The sequence below is a fragment of the Astatotilapia calliptera genome, chromosome 5 (assembly GCF_964374335.1).
Source record: "Astatotilapia calliptera chromosome 5, fAstCal68.1, whole genome shotgun sequence".
In the NCBI taxonomy this organism is placed as follows: Eukaryota; Metazoa; Chordata; class Actinopteri; order Cichliformes; family Cichlidae; genus Astatotilapia; species Astatotilapia calliptera.
In genome coordinates this window covers 25,771,367-25,795,552 of record NC_137426.1, presented here as the reverse complement: position 1 = coordinate 25,795,552, position 24,186 = coordinate 25,771,367, and the positions used below count along the sequence as shown (strand labels likewise).

The 24,186-nt window shown below is 39.9% G+C and overlaps 3 protein-coding genes across 6 annotated transcripts in view; 1 reads left to right on the top strand and 2 right to left on the bottom strand.

The window, feature by feature from the left end:
- Positions 1–1,783: 1,783 nt before the first annotated feature.
- On the top strand, positions 1,784–8,747 carry myl9b (myosin, light chain 9b, regulatory). The gene is made up of 4 exons (XM_026168457.2): positions 1,784–1,940; positions 5,138–5,341; positions 7,612–7,773; positions 7,871–8,747. The coding sequence occupies exons 2-4, from the start codon at positions 5,158–5,160 to the stop codon at positions 8,044–8,046; spliced, it is 522 nt and encodes a 173-aa protein (XP_026024242.1). The 5' UTR covers positions 1,784–1,940; positions 5,138–5,157; the 3' UTR covers positions 8,047–8,747.
- Positions 7,893–16,079, bottom strand: tgif2 (TGFB-induced factor homeobox 2). The gene is made up of 4 exons (XM_026168454.2): positions 15,739–16,079; positions 14,071–14,309; positions 11,984–13,399; positions 7,893–11,573 (listed from the first exon to the last, which is right to left on the bottom strand). The coding sequence occupies exons 1-4, from the start codon at positions 15,755–15,757 to the stop codon at positions 11,544–11,546; spliced, it is 1,704 nt and encodes a 567-aa protein (XP_026024239.1). The 5' UTR covers positions 15,758–16,079; the 3' UTR covers positions 7,893–11,543.
- A 5,982-nt stretch (positions 16,080–22,061) lies between these two features.
- Positions 22,062–24,186, bottom strand: part of dlgap4b (discs, large (Drosophila) homolog-associated protein 4b) — a 139,527-nt gene continuing 137,402 nt past the window's right edge. For 3 of the 4 annotated variants that reach the window (XM_080301373.1, XM_080301375.1, XM_080301374.1), the window contains 2 exons: positions 23,574–23,744; positions 22,062–22,693 (listed from right to left, as the gene is read on the bottom strand). In XM_080301373.1, the coding sequence (XP_080157499.1) occupies positions 22,460–22,693; positions 23,574–23,744 (405 nt within the window). In that variant the 3' untranslated portion in view covers positions 22,062–22,459. Of the gene's footprint in view, positions 22,694–23,536; positions 23,745–24,186 lie in introns of all 4 variants that reach the window. The other variant, XM_080301376.1, reaches the window with a different exon arrangement.

Sequence of the window (24,186 nt, the reverse complement as noted above, 5' to 3'; positions counted from 1 at the left end):
TGTATTCACTGGGGATTTCAGTTGTCAGTGTAATAATAAATGAACATTTATTGTATGTACAGTAATTTATCAAAGCGATGGAATCTGTAAATAGTCTTTTGTTATCTTGCTGCTTAATGGCAAACGTTGATTTTAGATATTGATTGACAAAAACTCGAAAATCAGTCTCACAAAGTGTCAAAGCCTTGGAAACTGCACAAATTTTGACCCGAATCCATTATGAAATGTTACGTTTATATAGTTAGTGATAATAAATCATCTGAGCAGTTGCAGGAAAAGGTCTAAAGCTATGTAGCCTAAATACTTCTCTTAAGGTTCACATAACTGCTACTTTCCTGAAGTTAAGGACCTGAAAAGTACAGGATTGAAAAGATTATGCCGGTAATATGTTTATATATATATATATATATAGATAGATATACATATTTTTAAGCATATGCTGGGGATAATTTCCAACCCTCTACCAATAAGCAGCTAAGAAAAAGGACAGATGACTGTTTCAAAAGTTATATTTTAAGATAAACTACAATTAATTAATTAACTTTAATGTTTGTTATTGACATCTTCATAAATGTACAATGTGAATCAACACAATTCATACGTGGCTTTTTAACATTTCAGAGATCATGACTAGACTGGTCCAGCAGAGGACATCGATGGACCTGCACTGAGATTCATTAACCTGCCTCACTTTGCCTGAAATCATTCATATCTTCAAGCTTTACAATGATCAGTCTGTAATTTTTATCCTAAATACAGAAGTTAATACCTTATATACACAGATTAAAACTTAAAAGATTACAAAAACAAATGAAAGTAGATTATGTTATGTTGATAAATTCCCCAAAGTAGATAATACATGTAAATGCAGAATATTGTTATTTTAGTAACACTTGGTAGCACTACCCTACTAAGCCCCTTTTTGTATTATATTCCACTTTTTAAATAGCATTCTATTGTATTATATTTTGATTATTACTTTAATTTACTTTGGTTTTCTGAGCCCTTTAATTTTGTGTAATTTATAGATTATTGAACTATTTTGTTTGAGTTGTTTTGTAATTTATGGAGCTATTCTACTTCATTTTAAGTTTGGTTGTGCTTAATATTTTGTCTGCTGTTACTTTTATATTAGCCAATCTGATTGTATCACAGAACTTCATTTTCACTGCAACAACACTGAAAGGACAAACAATCCTTTAAAACTTTGAAATGTTAAACCCACATTAATCGAAAAAGCATAAAAATATAATGCATTATGCAACACCAAACAAGAAACAATAAGATGTTACACACAGACAAAATATATTTCTCTGACAACAACCTGATAGAAACTGACAAAAAGTGAGGAAAAGGGGTTGTCAGACTAGTCTTCATAGCAAGCATTGTTCATGGACAGGATGGGTAGGCGACCACAAAACAGACGTTGCCTTAATGACATCATTCAAGGTGTTTCTTTTGCAGTCAGGCCTCTGTGGTGACCAGCCACACTGCCTATTTAAGGAAACCCACGGTCTTGCGAAAGAAACACTCCTTTCCCAAACGGCTCTGCAACTGCTCACAACTCTCTTTCCTTGTGCTTCCACCACTCCACCATGCAGAGCCTCTAAATGTTTAGGCCCTTTTCTCTAAATAAGGCAGCCTTATCGTAGTTCCTGTCATTTCTCCGTTTTCCCCCAAACATCCCGAGCAGCGTCTGTGGCAGTAGCAAGCTGTAGCCTGTGCATTCTTTTGCCTTGTATGGAGAAATGGCCTGGCCTGGGATGTCTTTGTGCAGGACAGGCCAGTCTCTCCATTGGCTCGGATAGAAAGGGGAGGGACCCACTGGGAGTCTGACTCTTTGAGCAAACTTTTCAGTGCCTGCTTCTCTTCCCACTGCTGTTTCGGGGCCAGACAAAAGGAGTTTGAAGTACTCCCAAACATTTCTACTTGAAGGAAAGGTGAGAATAAAAGCTGTTTTTAAGCCTGGATTGAACAAATAGACAATACATAGCTTTAGAGCTGTTGTTTGGTGGGCCACAAGTGAATTTGATGTGTAGATTTTTGGGTACAATGCTCATCTGTCAGTGGCGAGGGTGAAAGTGAGGATACAGTTACAGGGAGCTGCTGAAATGGGAAACAAGGAAGGAGCAGTAGGAAATTTTCATCCCTTGATAAAGACAGGGAGAAACTTGAAGATGTTATTTATCTCAGAGTCTGAATTTGTGCATAAACTGTATGGATGTGTGCTTACTTCCATGTCATCACCAAGGCACATTAAACAGGGGAATTTCTGAATGCAGCTGACCCATTTAGAGCCGTGTCATTCACACTGTCTTACACACACACACACACTCCTCTGATGATGTCTTTTTATAGGCGATGAGATTTCTCTTCACTCTGTTTGCTTTTGGAATTCCTGACCGTTGGCCTCTTGGTCTGCGCTTCAGTAATATTGACCTGCACGACCTGATGTAAGGCTGTGGGATGACAGCCTGAATGTTTGATGATAGCAGAGTGTGAGCGTGGGTGTCTGTCCTCGTTGGCCAGAGGGACAGAGAAGCTTTGTCACTCCTCGGTGGATAAAAGGGTCCATGGAGGAGCCGAGGCAGCCGGAGAACAAATACAATTGTTAACACAAGCTGAGCTGAGGCACGTCAGCCAAACGCTTGCGTTGCTGTCAAAAATACTTGTTTTTTCAGCTTCTTTATGAATCATTGTTGAGTCACTCTGTGGAGAATGCGGGAGTTTTTAGCTGTTGCTACAGCACCAGATACAGAGGGACTTGAAACCAGGTTCTGTCTTATTGCAGCTTAAAAATGTGAGCTATGACATAATCTCACTCTCACAGAGTCTGTCAGAAGTTTACATGGATCTCATTTCAAAGCGATATCGATGTAGAGATACATACCAGTGAGCCTCTCTCATTACACTGCAAGAATTCTATCAGTGAGGCCAAACAAGACTCCACAATACAGATAACTAATTTCCACTACATACCTCACATTGGACTGTTTACGCTTGAGCCACTTCATTTGAGACTTAAGCAAAGTGTCTGCATAATCCAAGCGTTTTGTGTTGTGTGAGGACTTTACCATCTAGGCAGGAGGGAGACGCTGTAATCAGGCGGAGGAATTCCTCTGTTCCTGAAACCATCAAGTAGAGCTATACACTGTTTTGTTTCCAGCTTCCTCAACGACTGAGAGATGGAGAATGGGAAGGCTTTGGGCCAATTGCACACCTTCCAGATTGCTTCATTTTTCTGGCACACAATGGGACTGAACCAGCCAAACAGTAGCCAAATGAAAGGAAGGATTAATCCAACATGTGTCTGTGATGAAAGAGGGAATGAGAGTGTGTGTGTCTCTGCTTCACTTGGCACACAGTTGTATAAACACCCTTCCTGTACCATTTTTAGCGGGAACCCAAGCATGCAGATCCATATCTGGATTTTTATGTCTTTATGTAAATGTTAGCCATTTGGAAACTTGGGGCAGAGCCTAGGTCGGACATCCTGATTTGCATTGGCAATAAAAATTCAAATTCTATCACAGTGCATTCATCTGTATAGAAATCAACACAAGAAGAACCTTTTTATATTTAGTTTTAAAAAGATAAAGGACCAGTTAGATAGGCAAACCTGTCTTCACATGCTTTTCGGTGAAGCCTTTTATGAATCATGCTGGCAAAATGCACAGGAGACGCAGAAATTTAAGACTAGCCCAGCCCTTTAAATACGATGACACTGTTACAGAGGCATTACCTTTTGTGAAAATGGAGCAGTGAAGAATGCACGTAGCCATTAAAGCATGCAATTAAATAAAGGGATTATAGTTCATTTTGTCTCAAAAACAAAAAACCAAACAAACACTGAATTGTGTTCACCTTTTCTGCACAGAGTTGTTAAGTACACACATTTAAACCAATGCTAAAGCAGTTTGGCCAACTTATCGACAGATTCATGTGAGGAGAAACTAAAAAAAGCTTTTCATATTATCTGAGCAGTTAAACAAAACTTGCTGTCTGCTGTGGAAATATGCACAGCCTACTGTATTTTTTTATTTATTTATTTTTGATGACTGAGAGCCGATATAGAGAACCAGCACATGCTGAAAGAACAAACAGTGTGTCTGTGCGTTGCTGATTGACCGTTACTGTACTGCTTTTCTATTTTCGTAATCATTGTTAGGTAGCATTTCTTGACACAAGATGTATTAGTCAGTGTTTGGGAAGTTTATTCTAGTATGATGTCTAGAACAGAAGAGTTGAAAATAAACAGAAATGCTCCCTTGCTATTGTTCTAATCACTCTAATAGAATCACATGACGCTGATGAAGAAAAGACGCGATGCTACATTCTGTCTGTTTTCTCAGGCTGCACAAGTTGCAATGAGCTGTCACTGACTCACTCTTGTATTTCACATCCTGTGATGAAACGTGTCTAATCTTATGGGAGCAGTCTCTTCCAGGGTGGCAATGGTCTGATCTATAAGGCACAAGTCACCAAAAGGTTTGATGGATATAAAAATTATGTAAATTATAGGCACATTATGTGGAGTTTGACACCATTATCCACATCATCATTAAACCATAAGAGAATTGGCATTATGTACATTAGGTGGTGTGTGTGGGGGTTGGTTTGTCATTTCTTTTCCTTTCTTTTTTTTCAGCTTGCCCCCATGCTGGTAAATTTCTTTCTCTCACTTCCCCTAGAGAGGGAATCGCAGTCTCGCTAAATGTCAGGTGCTGAGATGAGTGTGAAAATGACATGTCTTCACAGTACAAGCAGCAGCTAACTCAATCTCCTTCCAGAATTAAACCTGCCACTCGTGTCAGGGTCTGCAGGGATTTTCCATTTGTCTGCGCATGTGAGTGTGTTCAATTGTTTGATTGTGTTGGAGCCAACGTGCAATAGGATGCGGAGAATAGAGGGACAGGCAGGTTTGTGCAGGAAAAGAGTAGATAAATGTGGTCGAGTCCCAAAGAAGTACGACATCTTGAGCTGGGTAACTAAGGTGATGTTACTACCGCGTGTCATTAATTCACAATTCATTCGCTGTAAAAAAAAAAAAAAAAAGAAAAAAAAAAGACTGCTCTCTCTTTGTATAATGTCTTTGGGGGTTACAACGCTTTTATCTAATTTACGAATATGTGCACAGGTCCAGATCCAGACGCCACCATGTCGAGCAAACGTGCCAAGGGAAAGACCACCAAGAAGCGCCCGCAGAGAGCCACCTCCAATGTCTTTGCTATGTTTGATCAGTCTCAGATTCAGGAGTTTAAAGAGGCGTTCAACATGATCGACCAGAACAGAGATGGTTTCATCGACAAGGAAGATCTGCATGACATGTTGGCCTCTCTGGGTAAACAGTGTTACATTTATAGACGTGACAAAATATATACTACTAAACAGGTCACATTTTACTTGTAAGAGGAACTTCCCTTAGGAATTGAGGGCATTGTTTTTTCCACATTATAAAACTGGAGGATTAGCAAAACTGCAGTTCTGGTGATTGCCAGAGATGATGGTGATGATGGTGATGATGTTGTCAGGGTTATTTCTGTTTTCCAAGTTTAGGCAGGGAGATCAGAAAGAGAGTGAAAAATTAGGGAATCAGAAAAATGTTTTCCAAGTGTGTGGAAGTTCAGCGCCAAAGTACTGGAACAGCCCTTTTAATACATATATATTAAGATATAAGACTGAGGCTTTAGCTAGTCAAATGTGCCTTTTTAATTAAAAAATAAATATGTTAAATAATCCCAAAATGAAGTGTAACATAGTAACTGTAACAGAGATCAAATACTTAAAACTGGTTCTAAATGCATTAGTTCTGACACAGTTTTGGTTACTGCAGTGTGATCGAGTCCAGTGCTTCCTCAAAAGAAATCAAATAGTAGCTGCACACTTTGCACTGCAGTACAGAACCAGTGCAAATGAGATGCATGGTAATCTGGGATCAGTCCATACTCTGTTAAGTTTAATAAGAAGTGCAAGTATGACAAGGTTGCCAACTGTACTATATTCAGAGATGGGCAGTAACGCGTTACTGTAATCTGATTACTTTTTTCAAGTAACGAGTAAAGTAAGGGATTACTATTGCAAAAACGGTAATTAGATTACCGTTACTTTCCCGTAGGAACGCTGCGTTACTGCGTTACTAAAACCGTGAATCTTTTTGCGAGAATGTCTCATGACAGTGACGTAAGCGAGTGCGACGTTCGTGGCAACAGCTGTGTGCAGATCAACAATGGATCAAATATCAAGTGCAGGAGAGAGTATGAGCGTGCAGCGTTTAAAGCGTGGAAGTACTGACCTTACTTTGAGTTTGATTCCATAAAAAGTGACAAAAACATTAGTGTCCATTGTGCGTGGGAAGAAAACTTCTTTTTACAGCGAAAACAACCCCTAAACTTCCAAGCAAGCACCGAGTGCGCTATGACGTAATGGGAAACTCACAGAGAAACTCGCGGATTCTTCCACTGACCGCTGCGGCACACCTGCACCAGGGTAAACCTCCGCCTACCCTACTCCTGCTTTACAGGTGAAAATAGAGCAAAAGGACCGCTAGTCTTTGATTTTATTTATTTACTGCTGTGTTTTACTTGCATCTATTTGAAAGACTGAGTGTAAACACAAAAAAATATTTTATTTTATGTGCCGGAATGTGCAGAAAATAGATTTAAATGTTAAACTAATTTATTCAAGTCAGAGAATGTTGCATATAATTAAATGTTTTCTTGATGCATGAAGTTAAATACGGAGCCCCGCAGGGGACATGGGAGAAAAAAAATTAAGACGGACTTTTGCGAGATCCCGAGTTAGTTTTGCGAGATCTCGCAAAACTTTTAGCCGCATTCTTCGGATGGCGGCTCGAAGCCGACCGGGAGGTTGAGGCACGATGTGCCGGGAAAGCGGTGTTCCTCCCGGCTGTAGTAGGTCTCGACCTCCCGTTAAATTTTAAAAAGAGACTTTTCCATTTGATTACATTTTATATGATGGATTATGTAGAAAAAGTAGAATTGGGCTGAAAGATCTATCGCTTTATCACCTATTCAGGTTGTAAATTGTGTTTTTAAAAAGTAACTAAGTAATTAATTACTTTTGAAAATAAGTAATCAGTAAAGTAACGGGATTACTTGTTTGGGGAAGTAATCAGTAATTAGTTACTGATTACTTTTTTCAAGTAACTTGACCAACACTGACTATATTAAAGACACTTTTGCGATTTTAGTCAATATACTTGTTAAATAGGATTTGCAACAGAAAGGAGATTCACATGGCTGAAAGTTGAATCAAATAATATACAGAAAACGTTGATTTTTAGAGGGGTGTTGAGGTGGAAGTCATTACCACTTCAAATTGTACATAAGAGTACGAAAGAATACTTGAAATATTTATTAAAACAGGATTACCAAAAGCAGGAAAATGTGCAATTAAAATGGATCTTGGGTTGAGTATGTAAGGACCACAACAAGAATAGCAAAGACCTGTGATTCCAGGTAAACTAACTATAAGTGACACTTAAATGTTCATCCACACTTGCTGGTTTGGGCCGATTATTTCTTATTATCAGACAACAAGATGTTAATTCCTAGATGAGCGATGGATGCATGTGACAATATTCTTCCTCAGGTAAGAACCCTTCTGATGAATATCTGGAGGGGATGATGAGCGAAGCACCAGGGCCCATTAACTTCACCATGTTCCTTACCATGTTTGGAGAGAGGCTCAATGGAACAGACCCCGAGGATGTCATCCGCAATGCCTTTGCCTGCTTTGATGAGGAGGGATCTGGTGGGTCAATACGCATCTTGTACACACACGCACAAATCCCGTTTCACTCTGCCAGGGCTCGGATCATTAACTCCCCTCTCAATTCTCCACGTCCAAGGTGTGATCCATGAGGACCATTTGAGAGAGCTGCTGACCACCATGGGTGACCGCTTCACAGATGAAGAAGTGGACGAGCTATTTCGGGAGGCTCCCATCGACAAGAAGGGCAACTTCAACTATGCAGAGTTCACCCGCATCCTCAAACATGGCGCCAAAGACAAGGATGACGAGTAGAGGGAGAAAATGACTGCCTCTGGCCTCCCCCCTGCACACATGCTGCACCACAAATCCATCTGTAGCTCCTGTCTTTGTCAATCTTGCAGATTTGAAAGGAATTCATGTAGGACTGAAGTATATCTTTTATAAAATGGCAGAAATAAATTATTGTACATTTAAATACCTACATGTTTAACAAGGGTGGCATGTCTGAAGTAATTTGAGATCCACTTTTTTGTTTTTTACATTTAAACATCATTCCAGATGTTGCACCTGTCTTCATCCATATTGACTGCAGTTTTTCTGGCCTTTGTAGACAACATGATTGGATTTTGGAGATGCATTAAGCAGATCTGTGTATTTGTGCAGAGGCCATTTGACGTACTTCATACAATACCAGCCATGTTTACCTCTTCCTGCCAGTTAGCTACCACACCTGCACAACTTGTCTCCTTTTCTGTCTAATATATATCCTTGTATGATGAAAACAGATTAAAGAAAAAAAAAACCTGACCTTTCATCATTTTTATTCGGTTTAGACAATCAAATGTGGTGCAAATATTTCCTGTAGTTGAAATGGTCACTAGGAATGGCAGTCAAAAGTGAGATCATCCTCCCGTCAGCTGGTTGTGTGTATTTGTTAAAGGATCGGGTATGTCTGTGTTGTTGAAGGAATTCAGTTTCGAAATTTCTCAGGCAAATAAAGTGAGTGGAGAGTGTGTTCGGCGTATTTTTAAAATATTGCACCATGCCTGCATTCAAACATTTCTAGCATTTCATGACAGCGCTTTTTTTCCTACAAAGCTGCAGTACAGTATTGTGCTTTACATAACTGCCAGATACTTAAATTGAGCTGGAATGCAACCAATAAATATTTACTTACAGCTACTTCATGTTGCAGCGTTAACTAAATAAGTACATATTCACTAACACATTTACTGACATGAATGGTTTTTGGTTGTTTTGTGTCTTTATCAGGGGTTTAAAGAGAATGGACCAGTTTTTAATAAATTTGATTAAAATGTAACACTTTTCTCTGCTTGTTAGGCTGAGCCTTTGAGGTAGGACAGAAAGAAACATTGGATTCATTTTGAGAAATATGACATCCCAGCTATGTTTACATGACTTGCATATGAACAGAAACAAATATGCATGAGCTGTTGTATGTTGCAACCCCCCCACCCACCCCACCCCTTTCTAGTTGCTTAAATTTTTAAATCTCATATCATAGACCAGAAGAAATCTAGGTGTCGGGTTGCTATTATAACATCTGGACAGTAAAATAAAGATTTTCCTCAACAGCAAATCAATTTGTCCCATTAAATTGGTCCAATTGTAATAAAACTTCTTGCCTCTGTATATAAAGACAAGTGCCACCATAAACCCTACAGAATCATATTTTTACTCGTTTAGATTAAAAACATATCTGGGAGTACATGTGCACACACACACACACACACACACACAGTAGTAGATGGGCTAAAATAAACATGCTATTTGAAAGCTGTTTCAAATAGATATTTTGTCATTTAAATTTTGTAATTTGCTAAAAGTAAAAAAAGAATGCTTCCTGTTTTTGTTTTTTGTTTGTTTTTTTAAACGAAACATCTCACAATGATAGACAGATTGCAAGTTAGAAACTTCGATATTTAAACCTTTAAAAGCAGCTTCAAAGGTTTTTAAATTTCTGAATTTTAGCCAAGATGTTTGAAGAAATCAAGGTCAACCCCACTACTGCACAGAAGGAACTCACAAGTGATCAATTTGCTTTCAGAAGCAAAACAAAGACAAATGAAACATTTATAAACAGTTTTGAAATTTTATTTCCTTGAAAGGCTCATACAAAAAAAAGAAAAAAAAAAAAAGACAAGACATTTTAAATTTAAGGCATATATTGCACAGACTGTTTAAGTCTTTAATATAAAATGAGACATCTTAATCAGTTGTAGGTTTAAGGCACAACAGTCAGCCATACTACCAGCAGTCAGTTGCGAGTCACATGAAATTGAATGATCACGTTTTGAATGCATGTAGCTCTACAGAGGCCACACAGTTATAAAGCTTAAGTCAAAACATCAAAAAAAAAAAGAAAAAAAAAGCACATCATAGGAAACTTAATATAAAGCACTGCCATTAAACAAAAACGCCTTAGTCATCCATCCAGTATTACAACCATTAAGGTGTACTCACAGTGACATGATTTAGCATCAATGGAAAAAAAGAAAGAAAAAAAAAAAGAAAAGAAAGAAACATTGCGTTTAATACTTAATATCCTTGACATGACCCAAGTCTGACATGACTTTTGTAAATTGAGGTATAAATGCACATCAGACAGAATACCTGAACAAAATAAAGCCTTAAAAAGAAAAATCTAAATCCTGAAATACAAGTGGCAGTGAGGAAAAAAACAAAACAAAAACAAAACAACAACAGTAAAATAAAAATGTATGACCATTTTCCCATGTTCATATCTGACAAGAGCAAGACAGGAAAGAAAAAAAAAAAAGAATTTTTTTTTTTTTTTTCTAGGAATGATTGTGATGGTCGATGCTTGGCAGTATGACAACATTTACAACCCACACATTTATTTAAACAAAAACGCAGAATAAACCTAACCGTTTGAGCTAAACACAGCTCGGTAACACTGGTAAACATGATAGTATTGTAGATTAACTTTTGCTACAGCATTATTCTCATACAAATGTAACTTTCACACAAACACTGCTACTGTTAAAAGTTGAGATGGCATTTAGCCACAAATTGTGGTTCATCCTATTACAGTTTCATGGAAACTAAAACTTTATGATTAGAAAGTCTATAGAAACCATTTGTAAATAAAAGTGGAAATCACAGATGAGGAAATACTAGAACATTAAATATACAAAAAGTCAGCTACTGAGTGTGGTACATTTGCTTTGCAGAGAACCTATGTGCACAGAGAAATATCTGCTGAATAAAATGGGAACATAGAAACCATAAATATTATAAACCATAAAAGCACCATTTCTCTCACTAAACTGAATGCGTCGTGGAGTTGTGAGGGCTTCATGTTAACAGATGATTGCCTAGAAGAAACACATGTTTTTGGCTAAATCACTATAATACTGATTTTAATTAAAACTACAGATATAACTGTAGAAAAAAAAAAAAGGGCAAAAAAAAGGGCAAAAAAACAAAAACAAAAAAAAAAACAAACAAAAAACCATATACTTCGCAGAAAGTTGACACAACAAGTCACTCCCCTTTTAACTAAAACAACAGGAATACATTATGAAAGGGTCCGAGCTTGCTGCTGTAAAAATCAGTTTCTCTCATCCCAAAAAAATGAATAATAATAATAATAAAAAATAAACACATTGCACTAAACTAAGAAGATGGTGATGTGAATATTAAAACAAAACCATGCCCTCATTTTTATCCTAGAGGGGAGTGGATGTTTCGCAGTCAGTGTCTTTTGTACATTCAATAAAATCCAGTACTGCTACTAAAGAGGCCAACTTTGCTGGTGGTGCCAATTACACCAAAAAGTGGGCGATCAATACATCCTGGTAAAAATGGTAAGAGGTTAAAAAACAAAACAAACATAAAAAAATTTTTTTTGCATTTACGCTACAGGAATGTTCATTATGAAAGTGATTTAAGAAAACCCCCTTCTGTTGTCAAACAGCATAATAAACACAGTCTCTTTCCCATCTCTTTTTCTATTTTATAAGTACCATTATGTTGGTTACTTTACTTCATCCCAGTTTGCACATCTGATTAACTAATTCCCCGCTGCACATTCTACAGGCTCAGGTTTAAAAATCATATCAAAACGTACTGGTGATGAATAAAAAAAAAAAATAATAATAATACATTCTCCAATATAGTGTTGTCCATACTAAAATTAGTGTTTGGTCTACACAACTATATATATATATTTTTAAAAGAGCTCCTAGTTGACAGTTTCACTCACCGGGTGCAGTGGGCCCCACACGGCACTAATGGGGGTTTTCCCCAGGGAGCGGCTTTGCCTGGTGACCATGCTCCAAACACGGGGCACAGAAGCTGAATTCCTCTGTGAACTACTGCTACTTGTGCTGGTACTGCTCGGGGACGTGGGCTGCTGGGAGGCGGTGTGCTGGGAACTGAGGCCAAGAGGAGGTGTGATGGATGCGGACTGGGGCGAAACTGAGGCAGCGGCTGAAACCTGGGCAGAGGCTGATGCTGGGCTTGTAACTGGGGCTTCAGAAGACATGACAGCTGAAGATGGCAGTGGGCATGCTACTGCAACTGGAGTTGAGGGGGACCTGGGACATGGCAGCTGAAGTGGTATTCCTCTGGTGGGTGGAACAACAGCTACATTTGTGGATAACTCCTGATTTGCAGAGACGGAAGATACATTTGTGACTGGCAGAAGGACTGGGGATGGCACTGAGCCCGGCACACTTGCAGGACATGTAGTGGACAACGGAGTTGCAACTGAGCTGAAGGCTAAAGCTGGTGAGGCTGGAGCAGCTACTGGTTTGTGAGGATCTTGCTGTTTTAAGACTAAGGCAGGTACTGGCATCATGGTTGGCAGATGGGCTGTAAGAAGTTGAGGCTGATCCTGCTCTATGTGGCAAACGATGACTTTATTCATATGAAGAGGTGATATCCCTGGAGCTGAGAAAAAGACTGGAGCTGGGACTGGAAGAGATGCTTCTGTACTCGCAGGCACCGAATCCTTTCCCGAAGGCACATCTGATGCTGGAACGGTCATAGCTGTCTCCATTAGATGCTGCACCCTGGAAGGATCCAAGACTTGTTGGTTGTCTTCTGGAGGAGGTGTGAGGCCTATCTCTCGGTTACAAGTGCTGCTCTGTGACTCTGCTTGTTCAGTCTCTGTGGGTTTATTCTGGCTCTTCAGCTTCATTTCGTTTTCCAGCTCTATAGCTTTCTGCGCAGCTACATCTGCGAGGAGGCGCAAAGCACTAAAGTCCGGGGGAGCGCATTGATCTGGAGGAGTTGGTGGAGGTGTGTTGAAGAGGCCATTGGTGGTGCTAGCTGCTGTATTTCTGCTGGCAAGACTTGCCAAATAAGGCCCCTGTTCTTTCACTTTCATCAGCAGACTTTGTGCATCCAGCTTCATCAGTGCCTGGACTGACACTTCCTTACCAGGGTAACCTGCTCCTGTCAGAATAGCTGTTGCTGTGCTTCCGAGAACACCGAGGTCGAAAACAGGGGCAGAATGAATGACAGATGGGCGCTCCGGCAATGGGTTGGGAGAGGAGTGGCCCTCATTTCTACCTACAACCTTGCGAGAGATGGTGAACTTGGTGGGATCTTTGCCATCCTTGCGAAGCAGGTCAGGGAGCAGGCGGCGACGTGCGTTGATGAACCAGTTACAGATCTGGGAAAATAAATACAAAAACTGTAGATTTCAGGTATGAGAAGAACCAATATTTTCTGCTTACCAGCCTAAAAGAAGTGTCAGACAACTGACGCAAACAGCAACGTTTCTTCACCTAAACCTGTACCCAAGCACCACTCCCTCTAGTGGTACAGCCTCTCACATGACAAGACAAGGCGTGAGTGCCCCCATACAGCTGGCAGCAATGAAGGTTTGAGCTCAAATATGCTGAGCCACAGAGAAGCCAGTCAAAGGCATTCCAGTGAACTGACTACATAACAAGAAACTCTGCTGCAGCCTCATACTGATCTGCAAATGCCTTATCTAATGCAGCCTGTCTGTGCATGCCTACGTGTTGGGAGGGAAAGAGGAAACGTCTACCACTGATGCAACAAAGTAAAAAAAGGAAGGCTGGGAAAAATGCTATTCTCTTTAGTACAATGCATACATTCCACTAACATTCAACTATTGTTTTGCTTTCACTTGTTCACAATCAGAAAGAGCAGTTAAAGCAGCAAGTGCTTTTAGATTTACATGCACAATCCATCAGACATCATCAGCCAAATACGCGTCACACTTGTTTGTACTAACAGACGTAGCGTCGTGCCTCTGATGCAAGTTTCTCTCGCGAGTGAAAAGAATAAATCAATAAATGAAAACCTGCTCCTTACCTGCAGCACCGTGAGGCTGGTTTGGCTCGACAGACTTTGTTTCTCCTGCTCTGAAGGGTAGGCGTTGAAGCGGTGCTCGTACAGCCAGCTCTTGAGAATCTGCACCGCCTCCTTGGGCAGGTTACCACGGCGACGGCGCTTCCCAGAGAGTCCCCTTCCTGACAGGTCGAGCGGGGAGCCATCATCGCTGTCCGCTGAGGTGTGCTCCTCACGCTCCGGGCAAGTATCCTCTGTGAGAGCTGAGAGAAAATAGGCAAGACGTCAGTCACTTTGACTTTTACACCCCTGGCTGACTTGGTTTGTAGGAGGTAGTCCTTATAAAGTATTCTGATTCTGATGTTACCCATCACTTATTCTGGCTCATGCATGGTGTGGTTTAGGCACAGTTCTTCAGACACCAGGTAAACAAACATTAAAGGAAGGTAACCGTTTGATCAAGGACATAAAAGTAACAGTACTTGTTTACTGCTATTTTTTTAACTATTACATAGTAACAAACAGATTTACAAGAGCTTTGTGATATTGTGCTACACATGCCTTGCAAAAAAAGACTTATGGTTGGCACTGGAGGGAATCTCCCCTCAAAATGGAGCATGCCTGATCCCAGGGGTGGGCAAGTGAATGCAGTAAATGTCCTTCTGTGGGGCTGGGTGAAACCTGACCCCCGGGGGTAGCGCCTGTCCTCACAAAGACATTGTGGCCATATCAACATCACAGTAGCTAGTGGCCCAGGAATCTATTGACAATGCAAAGCACCTCGAGCCGATTCAACAAAAAGGGCAGGAGGGAAATAAAACAGCTATTACTATTAATAAAAACATTTCAGACAGCCCGACTCTATGAATAGGATAGATATTTCAAAAAACAGCCTTAATGTGGTCAAACTGGGTCTGACAAAAAAACAGGACTTCTCGCTTGACAGAGATTTGAGGCATTCCCTGCAGTGCCCCGAAGAGGCGTGACGTACGTGATACTACAACTCCACTGGCTCACGGCACGGACCCTTTAAGATCTACAACAAAAAAAACTCTCCAAACTATCTTACTGACAGCAAGCAAATACAATTCAGTGCAGGGCTGGCTTAGTAAGGTTTCATTCCGATAGGCCAGCTTGTCACATCAGCATCACGCTGATCAACTTGTGTTTACAAAATGTCCTCTCTACCTTTGTAGGCATCTGGAGCTCGGGGTCGCCTTGGAAAGCCTTGAAAAAGTAAAAAAGTTTAATACATGGTCACGGCCTCAGGCTGCTGAGACCGTAAAAAGAAAAAAATGATCGCCCAGCTATGCACAACAGACCGCTTTGTTAGAGAAATTAGGATGCATTTCAAAATACAAAACAAAAACCCCCACTACTTGCATAAAATAAAATATGACCAACCTGGAGGGAAAACGGGTAAATTAGCCATGTGGAAGGCACAAAAGGAGGCGAGCAGGGACGCACAGCCTCCCCGCATGTCGCTCCGCCAGATGGACACCATGCCTGCCTCCAGAGATAACTAGCTGGCTAGCTGTCCCTCCAAATTTCAACACAAACACACGCTGCATTTGCTCGCAACAAAAACCCCCGCATACCAGCCAGAGTCAACAGCGAAAAGCCACGCAGGGGCTCGTAGGCAGACACTCCGCTGGCGAGAAACGGACACGGCAAAAGACGAGTAGAGCTCACCTCTTTTGACTGCTTTCATTCTTTGTCGATAGCTGTATGGAAAACACGCAGCTGTCCAAGTTGCTCGTTGTTACAAAGCGTGCCCGGGAGCCAAACGATGGTTGACACAGCGACACTTTCTTCCAAGGCGCCGAAGGTGTTGGTGCTCTCGTCCCGACTCCAAAAAAACTAAAAGCCGTCGCCGCTAGAGTTGTGCCGCACGGAGGTGAGGAGAAAACAAAAGTCACATTTCCACCACACTCTTCGCTTTCTTGCAAAGATAAATGTTGGCTGTCTTCTGTCGCTCCTTCCTTTTACCTGCAGCGGTTTGCTAATCTTGACAGTCCGTCCCACCCCTTTCACAGCTGTCGGCCAATCGCGTCGCGGCGTTTATTCCTAGGCGAACATGCGCCAATCGCGGCGCGTTTTCAGGCAGAAGACTGGCTCGGTGTCACAGTGAGTGACGGGAGAACCATTTCATTCAAAATACAGCGCAGTCATTGAAACATTCTTATTATCTCGACGCGGTTAAAACCGGAGGGGAGCAACTAGCAACCCAGTGGTTACATAGACACAAGCGGGATGTATATATAACAACGGTGTAATCCCTTCAGACCACTGTGGTCATTTTATTATCGTCTCCAGGGGATAGCTTATATCTCTGTTTGAGATATGTAAAACGTAACACAAAAACATAAGCGTCTTAAGAGTTGACTGGTGATTTCTTATTCATTTTGCTCGGTTTCTGTTCAAGCCCGAGAGGCTCGTTTGACAAAAATGGGACTGTTTTGATTTCTCGACATCTGTGGAAGACTCAAACTCCTCCAGAAAATAAGCGGGAGTTTTAAATGAAGACTATAGATCATAGTATGTTTTCGGTGTTAAAAACGATTTTTACACTTATTTAAAACAAAAAAGCAAAGGAAATCACCTTTTTAAAAGAGCAAAACACTAAAATAAAGGCAGCCATGATGACGTTTTTGAGAAAGTACTGTGTGCATTTATTGAATTTTAGGTCTCTGCATTATACATTTGAACAACCTTGAAATAGTATAAATAGCTCTACAGCATTGTAAAAGATGGGGATTTTAGTCCGACTTTGTTCTTATTTACAGAAGACATTTTTAGAAGCACGGGGAGAAATGCAAGATTATTAGTTTTGTCTTAATATCAAACAACCCTTTTACTCAGTATTGCGCATATACTTTAAATATTACCAGAGTATAGTGACAAGAATCTAAGTAAATCTCACTTTATGAGCACATCCACTCACTCACAACTTTGTCTCAGACAGCACAACCAGTTTTACTAAACCCACAGACCTTGAATTACACACAGCCTATAAGAGTAGTTTAAAGAACAGATTTAAAGTATGTGCTTGCTTCATAAAGTATTTCTTCTAGGATTTGTACAGACACTTTTTGCTACATCATATCTCTCATGTTTAAAAGAGTATTGCCCCTGCCCTTCACCCCCTTTTCCCAGTTATATTCCAAAGTCAGAGAAACAATGAAGGGATACGAAAGAGCTTTTTGTCCTCCCCCTCTCTTCAGAGTACTGCGTGGGGTTAGTTTCACTAGATTCACACTGTCTGATGGAAACACATTTAAATGTGCAAACATGTATCAAACTTGGATTCCCAAAATGAAACTTTTACCCTTTCACAGAAAAAAAAATATAGACTGCTCATCAAAGCTATGCTCTGATATGAAACTCATCATGCATTTAGTGTGATGCTAAATAAAAGCCCATTCATTATCACCCATAAAAATCAATAGTTTAGAGCAGCAATCCCCCCCACCCCCCACAGTGCCACTGAGTGAGTCACTGATAAACCTACCCAGGAAATCCAGCTAGGTGTGCCCCAGTGATTATTTGTGTGCTAAAGAACAGCTTTGTTTAAATGTATGAGATGAGCTTTCTTTTGTCTCTTTAAGTACCCCACTTACATCCCCTGGTTTCCCATACATGCACACACACAGACACACACACACACAGACACAGTCATCAGCAGGCTGGAAAAAGTCTCGACTCTCAGTTTGAAACAGATCACAGAACAACTTTCTCTGTGTTCCTGGCCTCCTCCCCTTAGTGCACCGGAGATGCCACATTTGTGTTTTACCTGCATTCAAGTCCTACGGTTTTGTGCAAGCAAGCAATATGTGGGGGAAAAATATGAAGAAAAGAAAATGATACATGAAATTATGTAACATATTACATAATTATTAGGTATTGTAAAACATGGCAGTGAGTGCATAGAGTGAAGACACTGTCATCTTGTCGTTGATACATATATATCCACTAGAAGCCGCCCTGCTTACATATAGAAGAGACATCTATGCTTATTTTAGGAGAAGATTTCATCAGACGAGTTCTTCCAGACAGTCAGAAATTAAATCAAGCCAACCACCAAGTTTGAGTCACACTGTAGGCCTCAGATGTTAACGGCCCTATTCACCCCCAGTCAAACGGAAGGGGGTATACTGACAGCCATCACGGAGCCAACTATTGACACCTTTGTGCCATTTTTCTGGCTGAGAGACATCCCCAGCAGGCAAACACAACAGCGAAAGAATGGTGAGCAATCAAGAGTAAGAAGTGGTGCTTACTTGGTATTTCCAATTCAAATTATGTACTTCTGGTTCACAGCAGGTGAGAAACAGACACTGCAACAGCTAAGGCCAGTGGCAAGTAATTAGGAGAGGACAGTTGGAGTTTGTTTGCTTACCAACTGAAAGTGGAAGACAGGCAAATGACAGTGGTTGATCTAAGGCATGTCAGGGGTGACTCGCTGGTTCGGTATGCTACTCGCAGTGTAAAAATCTAAAGTGAGGGGATATGTGCAATCAAAGCGATGTGTCCCCTTCATGCAAATTATGCAATGCCAGCTATGTAATTTCACTGTAAACACATGGCAGAGACATCATATGTTTTCTTGAGTGAAAAAAAAGAAAAAGAAAAATCAGCCCCTGTTGCTGCAGACTTCAGAAACGATGCTTTTCAAAATGCAAACTCCTAAGTTCATGAACCAAACGAAGAGGTTTGATCCACAAGTGATGGCCAGTTCTGCTGTCAAACATGGACTTATCAAAATCTTTAAATCTATATGTTGCTATGGCTACAGTGTACTTAATCTATTTTCACAGTCGACATTTGAGTTCCTTGAAGCTGACATTTAAATACACAAGATGAATTTAAAACAGTGAATTCATCTTTGGCTTACGCAGTCTTCAGTGGAAAGAAAAAAAAGCAACTGAATAAATGATTAAAACACAATCACTAATGTATGTAATGCTTTAATAAGAAAGTCTTCTTTGAATAAAAATAAGTGCAGGTATTTTGGGTGCTCCTCTGATGGGGGGGAGATAATGTAACAATGAACTTTGATTTCGTTATTTTGTTGAGTGATGGGAAGCAAAATAAAATCAAAAAACACTTCTGGAAACACGAAACCTGCTCACTGTGCCTGCTGCATGAAGCCTAGATGAAAGCACTTAAAGAAGTCAAATATTTAAGTATCTGCAGTTACAGCACAAACAGAAAATGCTAAGGTAGTGGAAAAGAGAAGACAAAAGACACCAGGAGGAGTGAAAGATTTCGTCCCAACAACAGGAATAAATATTCGGTATATAGTTCCCCGTGTCATTCTGTCGGTTAACATTACCCCTCAAAAGTTTGAGGTAATTTTGCAAAACTCCCACTTCACATCTGTGAAAACATGTATAAAACTAAAAATGACCAATCAAAATATACCCAAACTTGAGCTGGTACACTGGACTTCTCAGACAAGTCTGAAATTAATCAGACTTATAACATTCAAACACAAAAACTAATTCATGAATGCAAGCAAATAACAGTAATTGGGATCTTCATTAAAAAGAAAAAAAAACTCTTTTGCAAAACAACAACTTTGATAATTCATGGTTACCAACAATAATTATATTTAGAATTAAACACATCATTTTTATTAAAGAGCGTGCGCATGCCGGTGGACTGACCATTAGACGAACATTAAAAAAAGATTTTTGTAATTGCCAATACTGTTAATTTAGGGCAGCTGCAGGATAAACCTTACGCTGCGTATAAAGTAAAGGTTTACAAAAATGTTGCAGATCAAAATGTATTAATCAATCATTACTGGAATCTATATCAAGGGATCAATCCTGTGCTCCAGTGGCAGATTACATCAGCAAGTGCAAGATAGCTACCTAACTTCTATCTATGCATGACAGCTATCTCGATAAAGTGTTGTGGCTCACACACAGTACAGAAAGAAAGAGTGCACCAGGAAAGATGTTCCCTGTCAAAGATTCTGGTAACTTATTGATAATAAAATAATTATAACCCTCGTTGTGTTTCTGGTAATTATCTCCTATATTATATCGGATTAATGACATTTTATTTAGCTTGCATTTTTCCACATTTGTGAAAAACGTTTCTCAGATATATTCCACATCTTTAAATTATACCAAAAATATCAGTTATAGTGCTGCTAGCCTGACAACATGACTATAAATAGATTATTTTTTTTCACTGATTTTGCTGAGAGCTGCATGTTTCACTTGGGGAGAAAAAAACTGACACTCTGGGTCTTTAGATGCAGAGTGCTGACTCGTGCTTCTCAGGCAGACTGCTCTAACTTAACACGAGAAGCGAACATGGTACTGGTAATGCAAGCAGTGCGCTCCTGACCTATTTGATAATGTTATGAAAACTGTATCGCTGATTAAAAATATTGGATAGTTAAGAGCCTGATAGATCAGCCTTTATGGGTTTTAGAGTAGTCTCAAAACGCTCTTAAAAAAAAGGGAACTACCTATTACATGCCTGAAAAGTTAAACAGTGTGTACTGTTCTTTTCACAAACCAACATGATTTGGCTCTTATGGGAACCATTTCATAAAGCTGCCAATAGAAGACTAGAAACTCTGATTTATGAGTGATTTACATCTCCTAGCGCAATGATCTACAGGGTTTTATCTCATTCTTTCTGTTCTCTTTAGAGCTGGTTTGCACTTCTCAGAGTAGTAAAAAAACAAAAAACAAAACAAAACATTGTATGAATCAATAAATGTTTTTATTAAGTGACAATATCTGGACCTGCTTCAGCCATTTCCAATTACCTTTTATTTTGACTGTTTGTTTTTCAGTTATTTTCCCAGGGGTGATTCTCTTATTTCAATTTACCGGTAATTTCTATTCTTTGAAAATGTTTAGGTTTAGTGTCCATTTAAATTAATATTATATGGACTGTATAAATAAAAGACAAGATTTAGGAAAATCAGTCCAGGTATTACAATAAAATCACATAACTTTTTGAAAGCAGCTGGTTCACAGTGTCCAGAGATCCTGAGTTTCAAACACATCAAAGCCTCTTCTTGACATAACAGATAGTAATTAAGGATATCTCCTCTATATATTTATTTCTATATATTTATTAGTGTTCCAAGTTCACAAAATTGTTTCAGTTATAGTCTTAAATTCCCCCCAGTTTGTTTTAATTTTAGTTATCTAAAATGTCTTTTTAAAACATCTAATCCACAGTGAAAGAAACAACATTAAATGTAATGGCATGTAATGTAATGGCTTCTGTTAATGGCACAAGTTTTGTCAGCTATGTTAACATAACTGAAAGAGGTTTCCTAATAATTATTCTTTTAATATGACAAACTGGTATTAGGGATCATGCCATTAGAACACAGGAGTGAAGGTATGTATGCCTGAAATGTTGGTAATTGTAATTAATTGCTGCCAATTATAACATTTCTGCTGGTCAGTGCTACATTAGCTTAAAACAAGTGAGCTTCTCTTCACAAAACAAAGAAAACAAAAACATTTCTAAAAAACCCCAAACTTTCGAGCGGTAGTGCGTATCCTAAAATGTCCTCAAGCTTTGCCTGATTATTGGGATGCGTTCTCATTCAAAATCTATTCAGACACTAAACCTAAAGTTTGTTAAAAAACATCTTTGACACAATCGACTCTGTAGGACATACGTAAGAGGTAACTGCTACCTATACAAATACCCCTTTAAACCTGACTTTCAGTTTCATCACACCAAAACTATTCGTAATAACCTGATCTAAACTGATTTTTATATAACTCAAATGATGAAGAAAGTTAACAAACAAACAAATAAATAGGAGGAAGACACACAGGTGAGTTTGTGGTATGTGTGCAGTGTCTGTGATGGCCACAAGGCGGTGTTGTGCAAAAGCTACAAGATGGCCAATGGTCTGGGAAGAGAGCAGGACGATGGAAGACAGAAAAGCATAAACGCTTGCCTTCTGTCTGCTTAAAATATCTTATAGCCGAGATACAGGAACATTTAAAACAGTCTTCATATAGATTCTTTAGGATATAATTGTCATTATAACAATACCTTCATTAACAATTTTTTATGATGATATCAAGAACCGTAACAAGAAAAGATAAAGTTCATCAGCTGAGGTTTTCAATGGCAAGACTCAAATGAGGAGTCTGCTGCTTCAAAGTCCGTTGGGTCCGAGAAATATTCAATGACTTGTTTGCTCATTTGAAGTCACCAGGACCAGCCTATTATTGTATGAATGTGTCAAAACCCTCCAAACTCAGGAATTTCCCACTCTTTTCCCTCCACCCGTACCCATCTTCACTGAGATGACTCATTTACATTGCAAAAGCTTCCTCTCCTTTCTCCAGGTGTTTAACTGACACTTAACTGTCCTTTGTTCCAACCCAACGGCCCTCTCTCACAGTTTCTTTCAGAGACGAGTCTGGGCCTCAGGGACGTAAATTTCGATGCTGTCTGCGCTCTCTGTGGCCGAGTTCTGGCGAAACGAGGCAGCCTTCTTAGCAGCCAGCAGACGCTTGCGAGCCTCTTGTCGCTGTTTCTCTGCCGAGCTCAAGGAAGAGTTGGATGAAGAGTCGGCACTCTTCTCGCGGCCCAGCGGTGGTCGTACCTTACCAGGCTTCTTTGACGCCGCCTTCTCCTCGTCCTGTCGTGTTGGGAGTGACAGAAAGTGACAGAGAGGGAAGAGTAATGTGTGAAAAGAGGAGATAAGGGGGGGAAAAAGACAGATATCATCCAGTGAGAAAATATAATCAAGAAACATCAAGGTCTTTCATCAGTTTAGACAAGATCTGCAGACAGGACTTTGACAAGACAGTACAACAGGGCTAATTCTCTTCAATTAAGATTGAAATAACAGTGATTTTACATGATAAACAGAGACACTGACAGTACAGACACCTGAAAAACAGACACTGAGAAAAAAAAGACTAAACAGTCATTTGAATATAAATTTTCAAAGACATGAAATGGTAACATGAACTGATGGGGAGTTTACATTAAGTTTGAATTATAAGGCTCACAAGACACACCCGATGCACGTATACTGACAAGCAACAGAAGCAAAAGCACCTCAGAGACAGGTAAAACAGCCACTGACATAAAGATGCAGGCACAGAGACACATATACACACAGTTACTTATTAACAATCAACAAAGGACACACAAGCACACAGACTTTTAAATAACAAAAGCCAGAATTCTTTCACATGAACCAGCGCATCTCAGCCATGCTTCGCTGCAACACACAGATCAGAAAAATGACACATGCATGCTCAAAGTAGGGCTTCATACATAAAAACACACAAGCGTCAGCCCTCTTTGAGATGTTTTAATTTTTCCATGCATGCCTACAGGGATCACTCTGGCCCCTTTGGACAGGGAGGCCTTGTAAGAGTTCATCCCACGAAGGGGATGCGGGGTAAAAGAAGAGTGGGAGCAATGGTAGTGGTGGTGGGAGGAGAGAGGCCGGTTTCGGCGGCTTTCCTACCCCAGCCAGGGCACTGGGCAGCAGGGGTGGGAAGTACCTTCCGCTCAGAATTTGACTGGGCAGCTGCAGATGTCACGGGCTGCCAGTCATTGGACTTGAGATGGTACAGCTCATCAAATTTGAGGCTGATGTCTTCAATGGATAGCTGAAGGAGGTCCCAAAAACCAGCCAGGTCCTGGGCTGTAGGGCGTGGGTTGGCATTTGTATTCTAACCAGAAGAGAGATGAAAATGATTGAGGAGTAAGAATACAATACATGTAATCTATATAACACTGTAATGAATATTACAATGAGAAAAGAATCATGAGATATAAAAGCTGACTGCAGTCAAGCGTAAGTGTACAAAGTGTTACACAGCTGATGAAACCTTGTTAAAAATAAAACAGTTTTTTCTTTTTTCTTTTTTTATTACTACCCTTAAGCCCAAACAACTTAACTTCTTTTTGGAGTTTGGAGTTTTTGTCCAGAATGTGAATCAAACTCATTCTGGTTATGGGTTAGTTTGTTTTCCTGCTATCACGGTGTAGCCTCTAAAGCTCCAAAAAAGAAGGATTCTGACAAATTTGCCTGTTTTCAACCTTTTCAGTGTACCAGAGAAGTCTTGTCCAGGAATATGATGCATGTGTGAAAATGGAAAACAAATTTTATAT